Source organism: Centruroides vittatus, unplaced genomic scaffold (assembly GCF_030686945.1).
Source record: "Centruroides vittatus isolate TY-2023 unplaced genomic scaffold, ASM3068694v2 contig_801, whole genome shotgun sequence".
NCBI classification, from domain to species: domain Eukaryota; kingdom Metazoa; phylum Arthropoda; class Arachnida; order Scorpiones; family Buthidae; genus Centruroides; species Centruroides vittatus.
The window spans coordinates 61,102-87,102 of record NW_027122519.1 but is presented as its reverse complement, the minus strand read 5'-3'; the positions used below and the strand labels follow the sequence as shown (position 1 = coordinate 87,102).

The 26,001-nt window shown below is 27.4% G+C and overlaps 3 protein-coding genes and 2 long non-coding RNA genes across 5 annotated transcripts; 3 read left to right on the top strand and 2 right to left on the bottom strand.

Annotated features, from left to right (window-relative positions):
* The first annotated feature begins 3,470 nt into the window (after positions 1–3,470).
* LOC136982037 (uncharacterized) lies at positions 3,471–6,077 on the top strand. Its single transcript, XM_067278467.1, has 3 exons — positions 3,471–3,686; positions 5,526–5,791; positions 5,855–6,077. The coding sequence occupies exons 1-3, from the start codon at positions 3,477–3,479 to the stop codon at positions 6,075–6,077; spliced, it is 699 nt and encodes a 232-aa protein (XP_067134568.1). The 5' UTR covers positions 3,471–3,476.
* A 2,681-nt stretch (positions 6,078–8,758) lies between these two features.
* On the bottom strand, positions 8,759–11,921 carry LOC136982036 (cysteine-rich venom protein-like). The gene is made up of 8 exons (XM_067278466.1): positions 11,843–11,921; positions 10,809–11,068; positions 10,647–10,734; positions 9,683–9,840; positions 9,495–9,592; positions 9,321–9,418; positions 9,090–9,239; positions 8,759–9,027 (listed from the first exon to the last, which is right to left on the bottom strand). Exons 1-8 carry the CDS (start codon positions 11,889–11,891, stop codon positions 8,759–8,761), a joined length of 1,170 nt encoding a protein of 389 aa, XP_067134567.1. The 5' UTR covers positions 11,892–11,921.
* Positions 11,922–14,057: 2,136 nt separating this feature from the next.
* On the bottom strand, positions 14,058–14,945 carry LOC136982028 (uncharacterized). Its single transcript, XR_010881824.1, has 3 exons — positions 14,871–14,945; positions 14,662–14,758; positions 14,058–14,561 (listed from the first exon to the last, which is right to left on the bottom strand). It is a non-coding gene; the product is annotated as an uncharacterized lncRNA (long non-coding RNA).
* A 52-nt stretch (positions 14,946–14,997) lies between these two features.
* LOC136982027 (uncharacterized) lies at positions 14,998–15,958 on the top strand. The gene is made up of 3 exons (XR_010881823.1): positions 14,998–15,072; positions 15,185–15,281; positions 15,382–15,958. It is a non-coding gene; the product is annotated as an uncharacterized lncRNA (long non-coding RNA).
* A 2,061-nt stretch (positions 15,959–18,019) lies between these two features.
* LOC136982046 (cysteine-rich venom protein-like) lies at positions 18,020–21,216 on the top strand. Its single transcript, XM_067278475.1, has 8 exons — positions 18,020–18,100; positions 18,875–19,134; positions 19,209–19,296; positions 20,103–20,260; positions 20,351–20,448; positions 20,525–20,622; positions 20,704–20,853; positions 20,920–21,216. The coding sequence occupies exons 1-8, from the start codon at positions 18,052–18,054 to the stop codon at positions 21,186–21,188; spliced, it is 1,170 nt and encodes a 389-aa protein (XP_067134576.1). The 5' UTR covers positions 18,020–18,051; the 3' UTR covers positions 21,189–21,216.
* Positions 21,217–26,001: the final 4,785 nt, after the last annotated feature.

Genomic DNA, 26,001 nt, shown 5'->3' with positions numbered 1-26,001 from the left:
AAATATACGTTTTCAGGCGGCAAACGTGATCAAGCAAACTTTTTCCTGAATGTTTTAAGTTCAGGAAAACCAATGAAATGCTGGAATTTACAATGATTGTAAAAAATGGTGCTGAACTAAACCAATATTTTTTAAAAATAGCTTTCAACGAAAAGTAAATAAATGATTTTAATCTGAACCCAAGGAGAGTGCATCAACACACATGATGAGAATGACTCTGGAATAAATTGTTTCTATGTAATTTTGAATTAAGTGTAGGAATGTTTAAGAGAAAAATTTTAGCCAATGGAACAATCTTACGGTATTTGATTTACTTTGTATTTTCCAAGCTGTGAAAAAAATGGAAATGCTATCAACTATCGAAATAATTGAGAAGTAAACATGTCAGTCATTGAAATATTGTGGTTTAGCTGAACGTATTTTATCTGCAAAGGGACATATTGATGACAAAATATTGTGGATTGGATTCGAATAATTTTATACACGCAAACATGGTTTACTGAAGAACACTGCAACTTATTTTTGACGTTAAGAATTTGCTATGCTTTGCTAGTTTCCACTGCATCTGCAATTAGGTCTTTCTCTGTTTGCTTCGTTTTGTGAAGGGAAATATAGACCAATTGATTTGACATGTTTACACAATCAACACCTTAGTGAAATCTTATTTATATAAGTGCTCCCATGCACTAATATTTTAAAACTGCAATTATTTACAAATTTTATAGTAAAAGTTACAAAAATTCTCCTCGTATTTTCGAAAATACTTAATAAATTTATGTAAATATATAAGTATATACTTATATAAGTATATAATATATTATAAAGATATACTTTATAACTAAAGTATATAAATAATAATAATAAGTAAAATATATTCTATTATAATATTAAAATATATTACTAGAATACACAGCCTACTAAATCTTGTATAATAAATTACTTAAGATAATGTAAAGGAATTGTTTTTTTATTAGGAAGCTGATATTGGATTTCCTACAGGAATAACATACGATAGATTAGAAGGAGTGGATTATACTCACGTCTATAATATATTGAGAGTGAATTTTTTCACAAAGAAGCCTGAAGAATTTTCGAAAATGCTAGCAGTAATATATCCATTTAATATTTCGGTATGTTAAGCAAATATTTTTGCTAATTACTTTAGCTATTTATTTCAAATAAATTATTTTTTATGCAAAACTTTATATCAGATAAATATCTTAATAATTTAATTGGAAACATTGTTTCAAATTATCGCAAATATTGAAATTTATTGCCAGCTAAAAATTCTTTTATTGAGCGGAGGTAATCATAAATCCAGCGGCGAACTCAGAATTTACACTTGGGAGGCCCAGTTGAACAGATGAAAGATTTTAATGAGAATTCAATAAAATTTCCACCTTATATGACTACTAATTCATTGTATTAAAGAAATAGAAGACACCACAGAATATAAATAAAAAAATAAACTCTAATAGGGAAAAGAATTTTGGAAAATTTCTATTGTTTGCGTCCTTTTTTTTCTTTGGAGTGGACCAGAGCCCCTTGGCCCTGATCTTTTGAAAATATGTACTATGCAATTCTATCTGTATAAATTTTGGCATGTTTTTTTAAACATCCCTTATATGGCACTATAGGAAGTTTTACAGGAAACTTTCAGAGACATATCCAGTGTACTACAGCCCATTTAATCACCACTCGAGATTATTAAATAACGTTTCCACATCCCAATTCGAGGATCTAGGGATTACATTTTGGGAAGCGGTGTTTATGTAACGGTATTATTTATAGCGATGACGTGTGATACGTAAACAAATGGATGCGACTAAGAAATTAGATAACGGTTCGAATGTTAATGTTATCATGAGGGGTAATGGTAGGAATATCTTTTAAAGAAACTGAAAAAACCGTAGTATCTTGTATTGATGAAATTATTGCTAATTGATGATACATACTTACTTGTCGTCGAGGTTTGTCGTGGCCTGGAGCAGACGGACCGTGTAATTTGTGATACATCTACTGCTAAATAGTTACCAAACTTGTATCAATGAATGTTATATCAATCGCGCAACGGTTCTAAGTTTAATTAAAATTTTAATTTATTTATTGACAGAAACTCACTGAAATGTACGATGATCTATATATATAATCGAGACGAGTTAATAATAATAATAATAATAATCAGCGCAGAGCCCAAACGGTTAGGAGTTGAAAGTTGAAATTTTGTACACAGTTAGGTATGTCACGAGAACGCACACTAAGAAGAGATTTTTCGAAATTTCTCTCCACGGGGGGGAGGGACAGGATTAAAGATTCTATATACATTATCCAGACGTGTCCGAACGGTTAGGAGTTGAAAGTTGAAATTTGGTACACAGGGTACCAAATTTAAGCAATTGTGTTACACCAAAGTGTTAAGTAACAATGGAGAACAAGAGAAAGCGACGTGCAAGAGTTACGGGCGCTGGAGAAAAAAGGAAAAAAAAAGTAATATGTTAGAACATATTCGATTTTCAAATTTAAACAGATTAGTTTGGTTTTTCTCGACCTTTCTTCTTTAGAACATTCGATGAAAGTCGAAGGATATAATTAGAACACGTCGTGAAAATCGAACAATATTAGAATATTCGATTTTCAAATTCGACCTTTCTTTAGGAATACTTAGTTTGTTGATGAAATTACTCTTTTTCTTTTGTGACTATAACGTAATAATTTTAATCTTCGCTATCGTTACTTTTGCCCGAGCAACGCCGGGCCTACCTGCTAGTTCATATATATATCTTTAATGAAAAATAACGGTTCACAATGGGTTGGATAATGGGCCTTACGTATTTTAGATAATTATTTTATATTAAAATTTCATAAATTGTTTTTGTTTTTACTTTTTGTTTTTTATTTTATTAATTTATTCGTATATTGAAATAAATAAAACAAGCTAAATAATAAACATTAAATGAATTAATATAAAAAGTTATATAAGGTAATTAATTTCACTAAATATTCGGGGTATTATAGTATTCTAGATATTCGGGATCTGGTTAATATTTGAATTTAAGAAAAATGATATTCGTCCATATCTAGTTATTTTATCTTTCTCTTCAATTTTGCCAAGTGATTATTAATATCGTTTTATTTAATAATTATAGGTATGGATAGCAACAGTGGTGTTTTTCGTAATTAGCAGTTTGTCATTTTATTTTATTATCAACCAGAGCAGAAGATTGCACGAAAAGAGAGAAATAAAGTTATACGACATTATATGGGCTCTTTTTGGATCATTTACTAATAAAGGTAACGTAAAAATTCATTTTGTGCTTTTTCATTAGTCATGTTTTATTAAACGTGGTATAATATTTTTCATATGTAATTTTATTACTATATTAATGACTTTTAATATATAATGACATATAAATAACTAAAAATTAAAATTATTTAGCATCTTTCAAATTATTTATTTAGGAAATGACATTTTTGAAATGAATAGGAACAATAGAGTAATGATATTTGCTTGGATAGTTTCGTCGTTTGTACTAGTGTCCAGTTACAGTGGGGCGATTATGTCTTTCATTATTCATTCCGATAATGAAGAAGTTCCACGTACGTATGAAGAATTAATTGCAGCAATAAAAGAAAATAAATATAGAGCTGGAGCTTTATTTCATACTGGAGTGGGAAAATATGTTGAAGTAAGAGTATAATAATTGTAACCATTGACGCTAATTGAATATATATAATTTTGCGATAACAATCTTGATTCTATAGAAACAACTAAAATATATTATAGTTTAAATAGTCGATCCCAAGTACTTGAACGTGATCTATTAATGACTGAAAATAAGTTAAATAAAGCAGAAATTGATAGGAAATGACCTAATACAAAAGATTTTAGTTTATTAGTGCTGCTATATCATTTCCAGTCACAATTTTTAAGCTGATGGACATCTATATGTATGACATGTTTATGAGTGAATGTATTTTACACAATATCTAAAATTTAAATTTTGAAAACACATTCAACTTACAACTACAGAAAATGTACTTTTGTGGGTACCGCGGAGGGACGACGAGGTCAGACCTCTGTTTAATTTCGGCAACAAGTCGGAGTGACTTGCCCACGTGTCAGGGATGGCTTATTTGCCGGTAGGGATCCCGTAGGGACGGGACTACTTTTTATCCAGTCGAGTGTAGGAGGGAAGGTGGAGTCGTGGTAAGGTGATAAGCGAATATTCGAGCAAACAAGACACCATTTAACAGGACAACAACGATTTAATGGAAAACAAAATATACGTTACAAAAATCTGACATAAAAGGGGTGACATATAAAAAGCTATATATCCCTATCACGCGAAGGGAGAGAGAGAGTTCACATAAATGGGTTCCATACCTCTTAGACAATCAGTATTTCCAATATTCTGTCGGTCACAAGGATCGATAATTCTTTTGAAGGGAAGGATCGGTAACTCTTAAGGCACAACGTAAAATATTCCCTTAGGCACAAAGGACAAAAATGGACGGATATAATTTATTAAAACTTTCGTTCAAGGGGGGTTTCCAGATCTCACACTTTCAAAAACAAAAACTTCTTCTTACTATTGGCTGAACTTGAATCTACTATTTAATATCTGTATTAAAAATATAGATCGGTTCATTCCGCATCAATCTACATTCATTCACGGATCTACCCATTTCCGATCTTCGGAGAGATATCTCGAAAAATGTAAATTGTGCAGTACATTTGATCAACTTTAGAAACCAATCATCCATATAATCTCTTTACCTGTTCATCTTGTTAAGTTATAATTAATCAAATTTTTCTTATTCTACTCCATTTCGGTTGAATCCTGAAGATGACTGCTTACATAGCCGAAAACCTCCGATAATTAAATAATTCTGTTGGTAAAAGTTTAACAGTGTTTTAGCAAAAAACATAAATAAAAACAATATTAAATAACTTCTGTAAAACAAACTTCTTTTCAACCCACAATATACATCATTCAAACATAGCTTGCTCTTTATTTTACTTACAGACATAAATAGATTTATTCATCAAATTTAAAATTCATTAAAATAAAATTTGTTACCCTTGTATTCTACACATAAACTTGTATACATTTAAAATAATAGATTAATTTTTATTTACAAATATTTGCGGCATATTTAAAACTCCATCTGTATATGTATATACAGTATATTAAAGGCAAAATGCTCGGTCATCAGAAATCGAAACCGAAACTAACACTTACAAAGAAGTGCTACAAATAAAGACTTAACTCTGTCTGCATGAAATATAATCAAATCAATTAAGACGGATGAATACTTTATCCACACTTTCCAATATATTATGTTTTAATTGACTTGATTTTAATTTTAATTTATATCAAATTAATTAATTAATTATAATTTTAGTTTTAGTTTTGTTTTCGGTTTAGGTGTAAAGACAAGGGTTTTAGTTATTATGCTATTATTTTTAGTTTTAATTATCTGGCTACCTAGTATCTATAAATTTAAAGCATATATGATTATAGGATGCTAAAGAAACCTCACCGTTACTATTTTGGATAAAGAAATTACACGAACAAGGAAAAGTCATAAATATTGGACCTAACGACGATGTTTACGAATTACTTTCGAGAAGGAAATTTGCACTGATACATTACGAGACAAACGGAATAATGCATATCAGTGCTTTGGGAATTAATAATTATATAATTTCAAAAGAACCTCTCTATTTCCAGTACGAAGTATTGGCTATAAGAAAGGGATTTCGATACAAACAACTTTTTAATAAATTGTAAGTTATTAATTAAAAGAATCGTTAATTATTTATTTATTAATAATTATTTTTCTCATTTAGCATTCGTCGAATAATAGAAAGTGGATTATTTAGTTATACTGTAAAGTATCAAATAAATAAACTGAGACATACAAAGGCAGTTCCAGAAGAAATAACAGAAACTAAACCACTGACAATGGGAGATTTAATAGGAGGATTTTGTATTCTTATAATTGGATACGTTTTATCAATTTTAGTATTTATTTTAGAAAATTTAAGCAAATTTTCAAAGCTGTTACAATAAAAATATTCCTTTTAATTTTTTAATGACGCAAATTCTATAATTAAATATAAATTATTTTAACATGTTGGAAAATAATTAATAAATCTTATCTAGTTTAAAATTTATTTTTAATTAAAATAAAAAAAAATTGTGTCTTCTAAGTATTATATTTTTCAATCGAATTACTTGTATAATTTATTTTGTGTGCATTCTCTATGAACATTAGTAAAAAAAATTAACTTGCTGAAAGCTCTTTCTCTAAAGTATAATTTTTTGAAAAAATTCAGAAACACGGAATCGATATTTTTAATAAGTAATAGGTACATATATATATATAATTTATTCGGGAAAAGACGTATTTAACATGATACATGCTAGATATTGGATCACAATCACAATACTGCTCGGGGTGTTGACAGAGTAGTTTGAAGACATAGTTGTTGGAAAGCTGACTTGGCCAGCTCTAAGCCTATATGAATCCTATTGACCATTTTTGGATTAAATTTAAGTAACGGATACATGCAAATGAATACTATCTAAGAAAAAAAACTAAATAGAGAAATATTTCACCCGATATTTATTTAAAAAAAACATACGAAAATATGCCATAAAACCAAGGCCATCATAAATGCCAAAGGATTCAGGACAAGACAGAAACGCAGTAAATCAGGTATTTTGTTTCAAAACCTTGATGTTTGGAATCAATAGTTGGGCAGTGTATATAAACGTTTTTACTATTTTAATTGACAGTTACAGAGCGGTGTAGCGCTTTATAATTTTTGTCATTTAAAATTATGAAAACAGAAACTAGGTTCCCGTCAACGTTTTTGCTCAAAATATCTGAATTTTGGAAATAGGTTATAGCAATAATGCAGAATGGTCATTTTAACATTTATCCAAGTGCAATGAAGACTTTTCTACACAAGAGTAAGTTTACTCCTTGTACAATTGTCAAAATACAGTTTAATATAGGGTTCGGAACTGCATTACGAACCCTACATTATACTGGTTTCACGATTTCATGAGAAATAAACTTATAACAGTGAGCTTCGAAATATTTTGTTTCGGTGCTCTACAATGATCAGAATGTATGAGGTTAGCTCCTTTATAAGGATGTTGGCATCTGAACTCTCAAAATCACATATTTTTTGTTTGTATCTTGCTCGCATATTTAGAAAATTTCAGTATTGCCGTAGAACTAACATTGAATAAATTATTTTACTCTAAACATCTCAGTTGAATAAAGCATCATACAATTCAATACTGGTGCAATGCCGTAAAGACCTCTTTTGCAGATCAAGTTAAACTGGCTAGCTTTTACATACAGTATGTAGTTATGTATATACATATAGTAGAAGTCGGTTAAGAAGTTTATCAACAGATCAATTTCAAAAGAATTCTAAAGCAAAGCCATAAATGAAAATAATAAAGCTTTACTTTCAATAAGACATATTTATTTAAAAATGTTTCGCTACATTGTTTAGATATTTGTTTAATTTAGCCCGTTTCATCCATTTTGTTACGCAAAAACAAATACGTCTTATAACTTCTGTGAAGAAAAACTACGATATTACTGTACTAAATTTCGTACAGACAGCGCTTATCAGCACTTACTGTTGCAAGTATTGTTGTGAGATAACAACTGTTTTGGAAAATTGTGCAATCCGTGAGTAGAGGATCACAAACTCCTACGCGCAATAACATGAAATTTTGCGCAGTTCTTCATACGATTATACATTATTTTTTTCTGTAAGCAATCAAATTATCTATAGGTTGCTGTTCAGAAACTTTTTATTCTGGTCGTGAAGAAAGACTAGCCTCTTCTTAAACGGAAACATTTTATACGAAAAATTTTATATATCTTTCATGCGAAAAAATTTGAACTTTTGATAACTGAACCTTCGAATACGGGAAAAGAAAAAGTTATACTCTAATTATTACTTAAACATTTTAATAAACATCATAGTTCAATATAGGTCTTAGTACCTTAAAATCAGTCTCTTTCTTGTATATTTATGTCACACAGCATGCGTTTACGCTTCGTGTCTCACATGTAAGAACAAAAGTCAATTAACAACTTAACTTTAAAATTATATATTTTTGAAGTTCATTATAATCGCAGTATATTATATATACTTTAATTATAATGGACGTCAAACATAGATAAATTTAAAGATAACATTCCACATAAATAGTCAAATTTTAATAGTATATATAACGAAATTAGTAGAATCATGTCGGTACTCGGAATAACATTATAACTTAGGTTCGGCTCAACACCGTTCAAAGATTGCCGACCCCAAGGATTCAGAGTCTGTTATATAACTACAAATATTTCATCGCTCCTATAATTGATTTTTTATTATATTTATTCCATAAATACAGTATATTTTAAAAGTAATTTTACACATATGAAGATATGCATAGAATTAATTAATAAATAGAAAAGATTTGTTTTTTTAACCAAAAAGAAATATTTTTCAAGATACCATAACTTATTAGACAGCTGAAATATAATAGATACTAATAAAGTTAAGGGCATTTTCCTCCTTTAACTCCATATTCTTTAAATTCGAAGTATTGTGGAGGAGCACCGGCGTTAACTTCAAAAGTATAAAATACCTACAATATTACAAAAAATATATGTCATATAAAAATATGGCTTAAGCTTAAGATTTAGTATTTAATATTCAGAATAAAAGTTATGAACTTGCCTCCAATTCTGTATCTGATTGCATTAAAATTCCAATAGTATGCCAAGACGAAGAAATTCTGGTTTCTTTCATTCCATCTGGGAAAATCAAACCGGGAGCAGCAAAATGGAAACTTACAAATGATCCCGCTTTTTCACCGGCTACATTTGGACCAAATCTCCCAATAAAAAATGCACATAATCCATCTTTATGTTGGAATTTTCCAAAATTTATTGTCATCTTTTCGCCGGCATTAAACACCGCGGTTACATACTTTCCTGTTTTAATGTTAATATTACAAACTATACATTATAAAAGAATTGTATGATAAATGAATTACCTGTATAAAGTTTCTGAGTTGAGAACGATCTCGATCCAGTCATCTTTACGTCTTTACATGCTTGTGGATCTTCGTTACTAAAATCGCAATAAAGTAAATAGTCAGTCGAAGAAGGTCGACTTGGTTGAGGACCGTCGGGAGTAAGCGATTCTATAAATTTCAAAATATATTAAAATTGAAATCTAAATATACAATATTAAGTATAATTTTAAAATCCCCGTTTTATCTTACTACATAATCCCTGATAAGTATCGGAACATTTAGTGTTTTTAGGACAAGCAGAACATTGTGATCCAACTTTGTATGCTTCCGAACCATCCGAATTTCCGCTGAAAATTAAAAATATAAATACTGAATATATATTAAATTAATTAATTTAAATTATATTGATGAAATATATCTTACCCCGGTCCGTAGTTACAAGTATAGAGAACCGATTTGACACCATTCTCTTCATATCCGGCTACACCACATCCAACTTTCCAGGTCTTTGCCCAAATAACCTAATTTATTAAGTTAAATGTTTAATTAAATAATATATAATAAATGTTATTTTATGTACATAACTATAATAAGTATTAAATTATAGATACTTGAGAAAAATGCCCATAATTTTTTTGAAATTGATAGGGATTGTTGTATTCTGGATGAAAATGTTCTACTTCGCTAGTGTACCACATTTTAATTCCATTCCAATTTATAGATAAACTTCCGTTTGATTGAAAGAGATTTTGACCAACGCTAAAGTTCCCTGTTAAATAAAATAATAGTGTTAATAATGACCTATACATATATTTATTTTCATTATTACCTTTTGTCTAGAAAGATTTTTATATTTGATTGTGAGCATCTATTCGGTCTTACAATTATATAAAATAATATAGAAAAATAAACACATTGAGAAACTTTCATAACAGTTTTTATATTTATGATATTAAATTCTTAATATAAAGCGCTAGATTTAGTTTTGATTATTAAATCTAATTATTATCGTCGATCGATGTACAATACATGGTCTTCCAAAAGAATGTTACAATTTTATTAATGTAATTACGTTAATTATTATCTGAGAAAATTGTAATATATACTGAAAACTCGGAAAACTGTCCAAGTTTCAGATTTGCCCATTAAATTTCTCAACGTGTGCACCTCGTGTCACATGGCACACATCCAACCGATACTGAAATACTTCCTGATGCAACGGAAATGATACAACGAACGTTGCATTATATCGGTTTTTACTCCTCCTACAGCAGCCATAATTCTACAAGACGTTTCAACTCAGATGGGAGATAAAACTCGGACAGTTGTCTATCGCTTGATGCACAGTACATCACATACTACACCGATAATAATCAACATAAATTACAGTGATTTAAAATGAAGCATTCATATTGGAAGACCCTGAATATCTGATATATTTTGAACCAAAATTCGAAATATAAATATTTGGAATTTCAATTCAAAAGTTTATTTTATTTCATTTTATTTAAATTTCTTTTTACTTTTAAGTTTATTTTTAAGATTAAAATTAATATAAAGTAATTTTTATCGTACCGACTGCGCGCTGATCTCCGGAATCGTGGTCAAATTTACATTGGTTTGCATGGGCTTGAGCTATAGCTGCTAATTCATCATCCCATTCCTTAAAAATAATAATTATTATCATAAAAAGTATCTGTTATTGTAAAGATTATTTATTTATTATTATTATTTTACCATTTGCATCATATTAGCGGCAGAGGGTAATTTTTGATATTGAGTTTCCTTTCCAGTTGCCAATTTACTTCTTAATTCATTGTGTACTTTTAATATTGTTTGCTTATCACTCTCCGAAACTTTTCCTCCTGCTACGACCTTGCATGTTGAAGACATGCAATAAGAATGATTTTTGCTGAGTCGTCGATATATTGCTGGACAGCTCTGAGACATGACCATCTCCGAGATGGACATTGAGAGGATTAATATTGCGAAAATCACTAAAATAAAACAACATTTACCTTAATTTAACTAATTGAAAATTTTATTTATAATTCCAGTTACTGGTATGTGTTATATACAATAATATTTAGGTTCTCCCTAGTAAAATAACAGTATTATATTCTGCCATATAAAAAAAATCGCTGAATTTTGGAAGAAAACTTATTTAAACAGAAAAAATTCAATTAACGGTTTATAATATTTATTAAATTTCTAAAGATATTAATAATTTCTTTATGCAAATAATTTGTTTGTTCAGATACTAAAAAAAATGAATGCCTTCGTTTCATTTCATTCAAAAATACAATGCATCACGCCGATATGATATCCTGGACAGGATTAAGAATTTACGTTACATTAATATTTAGCTGTATGTTGACATTCCATATTTTATTTTGATTTGGTATAAAATAATTGATGAATTCAACTAAAAAAACCGTATTTTAAAAATCAGGAAATCAATCAATCTTCAAAAAACCGTCTTAAAACGTCATAAAAATAAATAAATAAATTATGAGAGTGCCATTATATTGGGATGAAATCTGTCAAAATTTAATAAAAGTCAAATAAACTAAGAAATTTTAAAAATAAAAATAATTAAACGTTGTGAATGGAAACATGAAAAATCCAATCGGATTAACGGGTTAATTAGAAGATAAGAATTTAAATTATCAAAATTTAAATTCTCATCTATAATGAGCAATTTCCTTTTAAATTTAGTTTTATAGAACAATTGAAGAAATAAAGTAGGAAAAATCGAATAAAATACTTACTATTATAGTAATAACATCTAAAGGAAACTGGGAATAATAATTTTTTCATACAATTATCACTTCCAACTCGTCGATTTCATATTATATAGGCCTGCGATTAATTAGTTACAGTTAAAATTTAAACGTAATTAAATCCACCAATCATAAAGTGATTTCCGGTTGAAATATATAATATTTTAATGTCGTAGTATGATTTTTCGATGACGTTTCTCGGTGCAATGTTCAGAAAGTCATAACACTAATAATCGTTCCACAAACCGGCAGATGGCACAATTTTTACACGAAAATTTCTAACTTTATTTAAATGTTATTTAGATTTTTTAAAATATTTTTAAATCTTAAATTATCATATTTTAGAAAATTTAGCATGCAATTTTAGTTTTAAACACGTATCATTTTTAACTGAATAAAATGTAATATGACAGCACAATATAATTATGTTTCTTATAGTTTATACGCATTGTTTTTTTTTTTAAATTGTTAACTCTTTTTAATAAATATTCGCGTATAGTTTATCATTAGCATTAGTCATTGCTCCATTCATATTTTATGAAATTAACACCTGGAGTATTATTGAATTCTAGCAATAAAGTTTTAATTATAAGCATAAAAATGAATATTTTAATATGTATATATATATTTATATATTATAGATTATAAATAAAGATTATTATTGATATATATATATATAGTATTATAATTCTCATTTTAGTTTGAAATTATAAATAAATCTTATAAAACTTGTTTTTTATTATATTAATTTGGTATATTCGACGGTTGAGAACAGATGGATTATAATATAGATCAACTAGATAATACACAATGTCACTACATCACAAATAAATTCAAGTAAAATTTCTGTGTAACTCGTAGATGAAATTAAATCGCTAATTTCTGCTTTTATTCACCTTTTTCTTAATTTAAAAATCTTTATATTTTTACTTATATCCCGGATACTATCTACTTTTATAATTTTATTTAATCAATTTGCAAACGTTTTACTAGAATTATTACCTAATTATATTATAATAAAAATTGCAAAAGATGATGTCATAAATTTATCCTATTGAGAAGATGATAAGATATTAAAATATTTCACACACAAATGTTTTTATAGCCCTATACATATCAAATAATACAATTTAATTTTGAATTAATATTTTTTTCTTTTAATTTAGAAATGCTATTCACTAGTTAATCAGTTTTGAGATCTAATTTATCCACAGAGAGCTTTATAAAATCATTTCTATTTGATACGCATCCATGTCTTAATGACATAAACTCTGGTTTACTGCTTAATTAAATTTTACTTATTGAAGCATTTACGCATGAATAAGTGCAACTATTTCGGCGAATTTAGAATCCTTATCAATTTAACTACAATTATATATAATTTACTTATGATTCTTTCTCAAAATAATTGTAATTAGGTAACGAAATATTTAGTTAACTATAATTATACTACAAACCGGCAATTATAAAAAAATTTGTATTATTTGTTTAGTAATCATCTTCATTTTCATTTATATTTACACAAGAATAGGCCTATATTTATTTTCCTTTATGAGTAGAGAGTAAATTCACACAATGTATTATATTCTCTAAACTTTTAAATATTAAAAAAATTCTAAAAATTCTATTTACAATTTTAGAAATATATTTTAATATTCGCTTTCGATGTTCAGTTTATTTATTTAGATTATAAGTTAAAGTTTTTAAAGATGGATGTATTATCAACTTTCTCGGAATTATTATATAACAGAAAATAAATATTGATTAAGTTTTATTAAAACACATTTTAGTAAAAAAAAAACTTATTTTATAAAACGAATTTTATTCTCATCTCATAATACTGATTATTTAATTTATAATAAGAAATATTTTAAAACTATTTCACTTACTTCCATATATATATATTATTTGTTTATTTTAATAGTCTTACGTGTAAATGTGTTCCGGAAATATTCACCTGAATATGACGTAAAAACATAAATAATCAGCTCATTGACTTTTTCATTTATTGGAATTTATAGGTCTACAGTTTTTGAAAATTGCAGCCCAATTGTATAATTATATGATCTCGTACAATTTATTTTACTTTATCGAAATGTTACTCTTGCGTTTTCAAGTTTCAAGTATAAAGTTTCAATCAATTCTTATAAATCGATCAGTACAGAACATTTCAGTATCCATAAAACTAAATACAGTATACAATATACATTGCAACCAACATTATTATCACGCCTTTCAAACACTCGAACTCACTGTTACACTATACATAATTTTTGTTTTCAAGTACTTCAATTTAGCGCTACTCTCGATTTAATGCCAGTTTCAGAGTCAAACAGATGAAGGCACTAAATCGAAACTTAACTGTATTTAAATTTATTAATTAAAAATATATTAACGTATAAACATCTTTTACTTTAAACTAATAGATCACAACGTTTTAAATAACAAAAAATATCAAAGGAATAAATGCAGGAGTATGACTTCATTCAAGATTTAATATATTTTGTTTATATTATGGAAAACGTTTACAAATAAAATTTGAAAATTATTTTTTTTCAAATATTCAAAACATAATTATAATATTAAAAGAAGTTAAAAATTTATTGTACAATTGTAAATATTCGTTAAAACAATACAGAAACTCAGTTTCTCGTTACGGTTTTAAAGTTAATTTTCTACGGGTATCAAAGGATTTTTTTTCATTTTTCTAAATTCGAAATTAAAAAGAAAATTGTGTATTTATTAAAGCATTAATATATAAACTTAAATATACTTTTGTCACAATAAAATCATTAAAAAATTATTACCTAATCCGCTTATACGAAACAACTGCCATCACTCCAAAAACAAGCAGAAGATTGGCACTCATCGAAATTATTAAAACTAAAAACACGATTGAAGATCCTAAAAATATAAAATAAACGGCATTAATTTTCTATAAAATCGTTATAAATTTCATTTTTATTACTTTTTTATTAAGAAAATAATGACATATAAGAAATTAAAGTATTATTACCTGCATTATTGGCATTATTTTCGCAGTTTCCATCAGAACATTTTAATTCACTGGCGTAAGCAATATAAACTGAAAATAATTATTTTTATTTATTACAATGATCATTGTAATAAATAAAAATAATTATTTTCAGTTTATATTGCTTACGCCAGTGAATTAAAATGTTCTGATGGAAACTGCGAAAATAATGCCAATAATGCAGGTAATAATACTTTAATTTCTTATATGTCATTATTTTCTTAATAAAAAAGTAATAAAAATGAAATTTATAACGATTTTATAGAAAATTAATGCCGTTTATTTTATATTTTTAGGATCTTCAATCGTGTTTTTAGTTTTAATAATTTCGATGAGTGCCAATCTTCTGCTTGTTTTTGGAGTGATGGCAGTTGTTTCGTATAAGCGGATTAGGTAATAATTTTTTAATGATTTTATTGTGACAAAAGTATATTTAAGTTTATATATTAATGCTTTAATAAATACACAATTTTCTTTTTAATTTCGAATTTAGAAAAATGAAAAAAAATCCTTTGATACCCGTAGAAAATTAACTTTAAAACCGTAACGAGAAACTGAGTTTCTGTATTGTTTTAACGAATATTTACAATTGTACAATAAATTTTTAACTTCTTTTAATATTATAATTATGTTTTGAATATTTGAAAAAAAATAATTTTCAAATTTTATTTGTAAACGTTTTCCATAATATAAACAAAATATATTAAATCTTGAATGAAGTCATACTCCTGCATTTATTCCTTTGATATTTTTTGTTATTTAAAACGTTGTGATCTATTAGTTTAAAGTAAAAGATGTTTATACGTTAATATATTTTTAATTAATAAATTTAAATACAGTTAAGTTTCGATTTAGTGCCTTCATCTGTTTGACTCTGAAACTGGCATTAAATCGAGAGTAGCGCTAAATTGAAGTACTTGAAAACAAAAATTATGTATAGTGTAACAGTGAGTTCGAGTGTTTGAAAGGCGTGATAATAATGTTGGTTGCAATGTAAATTGTATACTGTATTTAGTTTTATGGATACTGAAATGTTCTGTACTGATCGATTTATAAGAATTGATTGAAACTTTATACTTGAAACTTGAAAACGCAAGAGTAACATTTCGATAAAGTAAAATAAATTGTACGAGATCATATAATTATACAATTGGGCTGCAATTTTCAAAAACTGTAGACCTATAAATTCCAATAAATGAAAAAGTCAATGAGCTGATTATTTATGTTTTTACGTCATATTCAGGTGAATATTTCCGGAACACATTTACACGTAAGACTATTAAAATAAACAAATAATATATATATATGGAAGTAAGTGAAATAGTTTTAAAATATTTCTTATTATAAATTAAATAATCAGTATTATGAGATGAGAATAAAATTCGTTTTATAAAATAAGTTTTTTTTTTACTAAAATGTGTTTTAATAAAACTTAATCAATATTTATTTTCTGTTATATAATAATTCCGAGAAAGTTGATAATACATCCATCTTTAAAAACTTTAACTTATAAACTAAATAAATAAACTGAACATCGAAAGCGAATATTAAAATATATTTCTAAAATTGTAAATAGAATTTTTAGAATTTTTTTAATATTTAAAAGTTTAGAGAATATAATACATTGTGTGAATTTACTCTCTACTCATAAAGGAAAATAAATATAGGCCTATTCTTGTGTAAATATAAATGAAAATGAAGATGATTACTAAACAAATAATACAAATTTTTTTATAATTGCCGGTTTGTAGTATAATTATAGTTAACTAAATATTTCGTTACCTAATTACAATTATTTTGAGAAAGAATCATAAGTAAATTATATATAATTGTAGTTAAATTGATAAGGATTCTAAATTCGCCGAAATAGTTGCACTTATTCATGCGTAAATGCTTCAATAAGTAAAATTTAATTAAGCAGTAAACCAGAGTTTATGTCATTAAGACATGGATGCGTATCAAATAGAAATGATTTTATAAAGCTCTCTGTGGATAAATTAGATCTCAAAACTGATTAACTAGTGAATAGCATTTCTAAATTAAAAGAAAAAAATATTAATTCAAAATTAAATTGTATTATTTGATATGTATAGGGCTATAAAAACATTTGTGTGTGAAATATTTTAATATCTTATCATCTTCTCAATAGGATAAATTTATGACATCATCTTTTGCAATTTTTATTATAATATAATTAGGTAATAATTCTAGTAAAACGTTTGCAAATTGATTAAATAAAATTATAAAAGTAGATAGTATCCGGGATATAAGTAAAAATATAAAGATTTTTAAATTAAGAAAAAGGTGAATAAAAGCAGAAATTAGCGATTTAATTTCATCTACGAGTTACACAGAAATTTTACTTGAATTTATTTGTGATGTAGTGACATTGTGTATTATCTAGTTGATCTATATTATAATCCATCTGTTCTCAACCGTCGAATATACCAAATTAATATAATAAAAAACAAGTTTTATAAGATTTATTTATAATTTCAAACTAAAATGAGAATTATAATACTATATATATATATATCAATAATAATCTTTATTTATAATCTATAATATATAAATATATATATACATATTAAAATATTCATTTTTATGCCTATAATTAAAACTTTATTGCTAGAATTCAATAATACTCCAGGTGTTAATTTCATAAAATATGAATGGAGCAATGACTAATGCTAATGATAAACTATACGCGAATATTTATTAAAAAGAGTTAACAATTTAAAAAAAAAAACAATGCGTATAAACTATAAGAAACATAATTATATTGTGCTGTCATATTACATTTTATTCAGTTAAAAATGATACGTGTTTAAAACTAAAATTGCATGCTAAATTTTCTAAAATATGATAATTTAAGATTTAAAAATATTTTAAAAAATCTAAATAACATTTAAATAAAGTTAGAAATTTTCGTGTAAAAATTGTGCCATCTGCCGGTTTGTGGAACGATTATTAGTGTTATGACTTTCTGAACATTGCACCGAGAAACGTCATCGAAAAATCATACTACGACATTAAAATATTATATATTTCAACCGGAAATCACTTTATGATTGGTGGATTTAATTACGTTTAAATTTTAACTGTAACTAATTAATCGCAGGCCTATATAATATGAAATCGACGAGTTGGAAGTGATAATTGTATGAAAAAATTATTATTCCCAGTTTCCTTTAGATGTTATTACTATAATAGTAAGTATTTTATTCGATTTTTCCTACTTTATTTCTTCAATTGTTCTATAAAACTAAATTTAAAAGGAAATTGCTCATTATAGATGAGAATTTAAATTTTGATAATTTAAATTCTTATCTTCTAATTAACCCGTTAATCCGATTGGATTTTTCATGTTTCCATTCACAACGTTTAATTATTTTTATTTTTAAAATTTCTTAGTTTATTTGACTTTTATTAAATTTTGACAGATTTCATCCCAATATAATGGCACTCTCATAATTTATTTATTTATTTTTATGACGTTTTAAGACGGTTTTTTGAAGATTGATTGATTTCCTGATTTTTAAAATACGGTTTTTTTAGTTGAATTCATCAATTATTTTATACCAAATCAAAATAAAATATGGAATGTCAACATACAGCTAAATATTAATGTAACGTAAATTCTTAATCCTGTCCAGGATATCATATCGGCGTGATGCATTGTATTTTTGAATGAAATGAAACGAAGGCATTCATTTTTTTTAGTATCTGAACAAACAAATTATTTGCATAAAGAAATTATTAATATCTTTAGAAATTTAATAAATATTATAAACCGTTAATTGAATTTTTTCTGTTTAAATAAGTTTTCTTCCAAAATTCAGCGATTTTTTTTATATGGCAGAATATAATACTGTTATTTTACTAGGGAGAACCTAAATATTATTGTATATAACACATACCAGTAACTGGAATTATAAATAAAATTTTCAATTAGTTAAATTAAGGTAAATGTTGTTTTATTTTAGTGATTTTCGCAATATTAATCCTCTCAATGTCCATCTCGGAGATGGTCATGTCTCAGAGCTGTCCAGCAATATATCGACGACTCAGCAAAAATCATTCTTATTGCATGTCTTCAACATGCAAGGTCGTAGCAGGAGGAAAAGTTTCGGAGAGTGATAAGCAAACAATATTAAAAGTACACAATGAATTAAGAAGTAAATTGGCAACTGGAAAGGAAACTCAATATCAAAAATTACCCTCTGCCGCTAATATGATGCAAATGGTAAAATAATAATAATAAATAAATAATCTTTACAATAACAGATACTTTTTATGATAATAATTATTATTTTTAAGGAATGGGATGATGAATTAGCAGCTATAGCTCAAGCCCATGCAAACCAATGTAAATTTGACCACGATTCCGGAGATCAGCGCGCAGTCGGTACGATAAAAATTACTTTATATTAATTTTAATCTTAAAAATAAACTTAAAAGTAAAAAGAAATTTAAATAAAATGAAATAAAATAAACTTTTGAATTGAAATTCCAAATATTTATATTTCGAATTTTGGTTCAAAATATATCAGATATTCAGGGTCTTCCAATATGAATGCTTCATTTTAAATCACTGTAATTTATGTTGATTATTATCGGTGTAGTATGTGATGTACTGTGCATCAAGCGATAGACAACTGTCCGAGTTTTATCTCCCATCTGAGTTGAAACGTCTTGTAGAATTATGGCTGCTGTAGGAGGAGTAAAAACCGATATAATGCAACGTTCGTTGTATCATTTCCGTTGCATCAGGAAGTATTTCAGTATCGGTTGGATGTGTGCCATGTGACACGAGGTGCACACGTTGAGAAATTTAATGGGCAAATCTGAAACTTGGACAGTTTTCCGAGTTTTCAGTATATATTACAATTTTCTCAGATAATAATTAACGTAATTACATTAATAAAATTGTAACATTCTTTTGGAAGACCATGTATTGTACATCGATCGACGATAATAATTAGATTTAATAATCAAAACTAAATCTAGCGCTTTATATTAAGAATTTAATATCATAAATATAAAAACTGTTATGAAAGTTTCTCAATGTGTTTATTTTTCTATATTATTTTATATAATTGTAAGACCGAATAGATGCTCACAATCAAATATAAAAATCTTTCTAGACAAAAGGTAATAATGAAAATAAATATATGTATAGGTCATTATTAACACTATTATTTTATTTAACAGGGAACTTTAGCGTTGGTCAAAATCTCTTTCAATCAAACGGAAGTTTATCTATAAATTGGAATGGAATTAAAATGTGGTACACTAGCGAAGTAGAACATTTTCATCCAGAATACAACAATCCCTATCAATTTCAAAAAAATTATGGGCATTTTTCTCAAGTATCTATAATTTAATACTTATTATAGTTATGTACATAAAATAACATTTATTATATATTATTTAATTAAACATTTAACTTAATAAATTAGGTTATTTGGGCAAAGACCTGGAAAGTTGGATGTGGTGTAGCCGGATATGAAGAGAATGGTGTCAAATCGGTTCTCTATACTTGTAACTACGGACCGGGGTAAGATATATTTCATCAATATAATTTAAATTAATTAATTTAATATATATTCAGTATTTATATTTTTAATTTTCAGCGGAAATTCGGATGGTTCGGAAGCATACAAAGTTGGATCACAATGTTCTGCTTGTCCTAAAAACACTAAATGTTCCGATACTTATCAGGGATTATGTAGTAAGATAAAACGGGGATTTTAAAATTATACTTAATATTGTATATTTAGATTTCAATTTTAATATATTTTGAAATTTATAGAATCGCTTACTCCCGACGGTCCTCAACCAAGTCGACCTTCTTCGACTGACTATTTACTTTATTGCGATTTTAGTAACGAAGATCCACAAGCATGTAAAGACGTAAAGATGACTGGATCGAGATCGTTCTCAACTCAGAAACTTTATACAGGTAATTCATTTATCATACAATTCTTTTATAATAGATGATGAGTTTGTAATATTAACATTAAAACAGGAAAGTATGTAACCGCGGTGTTTAATGCCGGCGAAAAGATGACAATAAATTTTGGAAAATTCCAACATAAAGATGGATTATGTGCATTTTTTATTGGGAGATTTGGTCCAAATGTAGCCGGTGAAAAAGCGGGATCATTTGTAAGTTTCCATTTTGCTGCTCCCGGTTTGATTTTCCCAGATGGAATGAAAGAAACCAGAATTTCTTCGTCTTGGCATACTATTGGAATTTTAATGCAATCAGATACAGAAATGGAGGCAAGTTCATAACTTTTATTCTGAATATTAAATACTAAATCTTAAGCTTAAGCCATATTTTTATATGACATATATTTTTTGTAATATTGTAGGTATTTTATACTTTTGAAGTTAACGCCGGTGCTCCTCCACAATACTTCGAATTTAAAGAATATGGAGTTAAAGGAGGAAAATGCCCTTAACTTTATTAGTATCTATTATATTTCAGCTGTCTAATAAGTTATGGTATCTTGAAAAATATTTCTTTTTGGTTAAAAAAACAAATCTTTTCTATTTATTAATTAATTCTATGCATATCTTCATATGTGTAAAATTACTTTTAAAATATACTGTATTTATGGAATAAATATAATAAAAAATCAATTATAGGAGCGATGAAATATTTGTAGTGATATAACAGACTCTGAATCCTTGGGGTCGGCAATCTTTGAACGGTGTTGAGCCGAACCTAAGTTATAATGTTATTCCGAGTACCGACATGATTCTACTAATTTCGTTATATATACTATTAAAATTTGACTATTTATGTGGAATGTTATCTTTAAATTTATCTATGTTTGACGTCCATTATAATTAAAGTATATATAATATACTGCGATTATAATGAACTTCAAAAATATATAATTTTAAAGTTAAGTTGTTAATTGACTTTTGTTCTTACATGTGAGACACGAAGCGTAAACGCATGCTGTGTGACATAAATATACAAGAAAGAGACTGATTTTAAGGTACTAAGACCTATATTGAACTATGATGTTTATTAAAATGTTTAAGTAATAATTAGAGTATAACTTTTTCTTTTCCCGTATTCGAAGGTTCAGTTATCAAAAGTTCAAATTTTTTCGCATGAAAGATATATAAAATTTTTCGTATAAAATGTTTCCGTTTAAGAAGAGGCTAGTCTTTCTTCACGACCAGAATAAAAAGTTTCTGAACAGCAACCTATAGATAATTTGATTGCTTACAGAAAAAAATAATGTATAATCGTATGAAGAACTGCGCAAAATTTCATGTTATTGCGCGTAGGAGTTTGTGATCCTCTACTCACGGATTGCACAATTTTCCAAAACAGTTGTTATCTCACAACAATACTTGCAACAGTAAGTGCTGATAAGCGCTGTCTGTACGAAATTTAGTACAGTAATATCGTAGTTTTTCTTCACAGAAGTTATAAGACGTATTTGTTTTTGCGTAACAAAATGGATGAAACGGGCTAAATTAAACAAATATCTAAACAATGTAGCGAAACATTTTTAAATAAATATGTCTTATTGAAAGTAAAGCTTTATTATTTTCATTTATGGCTTTGCTTTAGAATTCTTTTGAAATTGATCTGTTGATAAACTTCTTAACCGACTTCTACTATATGTATATACATAACTACATACTGTATGTAAAAGCTAGCCAGTTTAACTTGATCTGCAAAAAAGGTCTTTACGGCATTGCACCAGTATTGAATTGTATGATGCTTTATTCAACTGAGATGTTTAGAGTAAAATAATTTATTCAATGTTAGTTCTACGGCAATACTGAAATTTTCTAAATATGCGAGCAAGATACAAACAAAAAATATGTGATTTTGAGAGTTCAGATGCCAACATCCTTATAAAGGAGCTAACCTCATACATTCTGATCATTGTAGAGCACCGAAACAAAATATTTCGAAGCTCACTGTTATAAGTTTATTTCTCATGAAATCGTGAAACCAGTATAATGTAGGGTTCGTAATGCAGTTCCGAACCCTATATTAAACTGTATTTTGACAATTGTACAAGGAGTAAACTTACTCTTGTGTAGAAAAGTCTTCATTGCACTTGGATAAATGTTAAAATGACCATTCTGCATTATTGCTATAACCTATTTCCAAAATTCAGATATTTTGAGCAAAAACGTTGACGGGAACCTAGTTTCTGTTTTCATAATTTTAAATGACAAAAATTATAAAGCGCTACACCGCTCTGTAACTGTCAATTAAAATAGTAAAAACGTTTATATACACTGCCCAACTATTGGTTCCAAACATCAAGGTTTTGAAACAAAATACCTGATTTACTGCGTTTCTATCTTGTTTTGAATCCTTTGGCATTTATGATGGCCTTGGTTTTATGGCATATTTTCATATGTTTTTTAATAAATATCGGGTGAAATATTTCTCTATTTAGTTTTTTTCTTAGATAGTATTCATTTGCATATATCCGTTACTTAAATTTAATCCAAAAATGGTCAATAGGATTCATATGGGCTTAGAGCTGGCCAAGTCAGCTTTCCAACAACTATGTCTTCAAACTACTCTGTCAACACCCCGAGCAGTATTGTGATTGTGATCCAATATCTAGCATGTATCATGTTAAATACGTCTTTTCCCGAATAAATTATATATATATATGTACCTATTACTTATTAAAAATATCGATTCCGTGTTTCTGAATTTTTTCAAAAAATTATACTTTAGAGAAAGAGCTTTCAGCAAGTTAATTTTTTTTACTAATGTTCATAGAGAATACACACAAAATAAATTATACAAGTAATTCGATTGAAAAATATAATACTTAGAAGACACAATTTTTTTTTATTTTGAATAAAAAATAAATTTTAAACTAGATAAGATTTATTAATTATGTTCCAACATGTTAAAATAATTTATATTTAATTATAGAATTTGCGTCATTAAAAAACTAAAAAATAAAATGGAATATTTTTATTGTAACAGCTTTGAAAATTTGCTTAAATTTTCTAAAATAAATACTAAAATTGATAAAACGTATCCAATTATAAGAATACAAAATCCTCCTATTAAATCTCCCACTGTCAATGGTTTAGTTTCTGTCATTTCTTCTGGAACTGCCTTTGTATGTCTCAGTTTATTTATTTGATACTTTACAGTATAACTAAATAATCCACTTTCTATTATTCGACGAATGCTAAATGAGAAAAATAATTATTAATAAATAAATAATTAACGATTCTTTTAATTAATAACTTACAATTTATTAAAAAGTTGTTTGTATCGAAATCCCTTTCTTATAGCCAATACTTCGTACTGGAAATAGAGAGGTTCTTTTGAAATTATATAATTATTAATTCCCAAAGCACTGATATGCATTATTCCGTTTGTCTCGTAATGTATCAGTGCAAATTTCCTTCTCGAAAGTAATTCGTAAACATCGTCGTTAGGTCCAATATTTATGACTTTTCCTTGTTCGTGCAATTTCTTTATCCAAAATAGTAACGGTGAGGTTTCTTTAGCATCCTATAATCATATATGCTTTAAATTTATAGATACTAGGTAACCAGATAATTAAAACTAAAAATAATAGCATAATAACTAAAACTCTTGTCTTTACACCTAAACCGAAAACAAAACTAAAACTAAAATTATAATTAATTAATTAATTTGATATAAATTAAAATTAAAATCAAGTCAATTAAAACATAATATATTGGAAAGTGTGGATAAAGTATTCATCCGTCTTAATTGATTTGATTATATTTCATGCAGACAGAGTTAAGTCTTTATTTGTAGCACTTCTTTGTAAGTGTTAGTTTCGGTTTCGATTTCTGATGACCGAGCATTTTGCCTTTAATATACTGTATATACATATACAGATGGAGTTTTAAATATGCCGCAAATATTTGTAAATAAAAATTAATCTATTATTTTAAATGTATACAAGTTTATGTGTAGAATACAAGGGTAACAAATTTTATTTTAATGAATTTTAAATTTGACGAATTAAGGTAAACCATTAGTAAAGGAAAAATATGTGTCGAGTCGGCGACATCGGACTTTGACATCGTTGCTCTAAAAGATTGCAGGAAAAAACAAAATTTTAGGACAAAATGAAATTAAACCCTGTGTTAGGCGCGCGGGGTTCACCTGCACCCCAAACACTTTTAAATGCGTCCATTTTTTAATGTAATTTATGCTTAAAAATGATACTCTCAGTATTTTCCTTCAAAGTACTGAAGATCGCAGTGAAAAAGTTTCAAATTTGTACGAAAAAATTTTTCATAGTAAGCTGCACCCCGCGCGCCGAACGCAGGAAGTTTTATTAGCGCGACCACTACTGGAGGGGGTGGAGCCGAGTTAGTGTACTGAAAAAACGGTCATTGCCTGATATCGAATCAGTCATAAATCAAATGACGAATAAGAGCATAGAAGGCGTATAAACAAGATTTTTAAGGCCAATTAACGGCAAGAAGGTGTCCCATAGACTTAGCATTGAAAGTGTGAAAAGTGGAGTTTTCTGGGAATATTTATTGCTAAATTGTCTTGAAAACATGTTTATTTGTTTAAATAACGTCAAACAATTTCTCGTTACCAAATTAGAAGTGAAAAAACGATTAAAACAAGCGATTTTATAGCGACTGTTTACATAAGTCAAAGTGGTAGTCTGCGGGGACGTGGCATTTCGCGGGAATTTTACCGACAATTGTTTTTACTGGTGGATCTAATAACAGACAAAGAAGAGTAACCAAGTTACAGTGTAAAAGAAGTTAACTATCGATGTTATCTGCCAATAATCTGCCTTTTTATCTCTAGTTGCTGTAGAGTTTTAGGGGGTATATTTTTGGAAATACTGAAATATTTTTGGCCCGTGGTTTGTGACAAAGCATTTAATGGTTGAAACTCTTAAAAAACACTTACGGGAAGACGACTCAACGATTAGATAGCAATAGACTTGTTTACAGTTTGAAAAACAGACTTTTGAAGTTGACGATTTTTTCCCTGAAAAATTCTTGAAACGTAATACTTTTTTGTTTTCGTTATAAATAAACACAATCCCACTAACGTCAAAAACAAAAAAAAACCGCGAAAAAATTT

Excerpts from the sequence above, each read along its gene's own strand:
- LOC136982037 (XM_067278467.1), top strand. The coding sequence starts at position 3,477 with ATGAATAGGAACAATAGAGTAATGATATTTGCTTGGATAGTTTCGTCG. Across the intron at positions 3,687-5,525 it reads GAGTGGGAAAATATGTTGAA|GATGCTAAAGAAACCTCACC; the intron begins GTAAGAGTATAA and ends ATATGATTATAG. Across the intron at positions 5,792-5,854 it reads AAACAACTTTTTAATAAATT|CATTCGTCGAATAATAGAAA; the intron begins GTAAGTTATTAA and ends TTTCTCATTTAG.
- LOC136982036 (XM_067278466.1), bottom strand. The coding sequence starts at position 11,891 with ATGAAAAAATTATTATTCCCAGTTTCCTTTAGATGTTATTACTATAAT. Across the intron at positions 9,593-9,682 it reads ATTATGGGCATTTTTCTCAA|GTTATTTGGGCAAAGACCTG; the intron begins GTATCTATAATT and ends TTAATAAATTAG. Across the intron at positions 9,240-9,320 it reads TACTTATCAGGGATTATGTA|AATCGCTTACTCCCGACGGT; the intron begins GTAAGATAAAAC and ends TGAAATTTATAG.
- LOC136982046 (XM_067278475.1), top strand. The coding sequence starts at position 18,052 with ATGAAAAAATTATTATTCCCAGTTTCCTTTAGATGTTATTACTATAAT. Across the intron at positions 19,297-20,102 it reads CGGAGATCAGCGCGCAGTCG|GGAACTTTAGCGTTGGTCAA; the intron begins GTACGATAAAAA and ends TTTATTTAACAG. Across the intron at positions 20,623-20,703 it reads TACTTATCAGGGATTATGTA|AATCGCTTACTCCCGACGGT; the intron begins GTAAGATAAAAC and ends TGAAATTTATAG.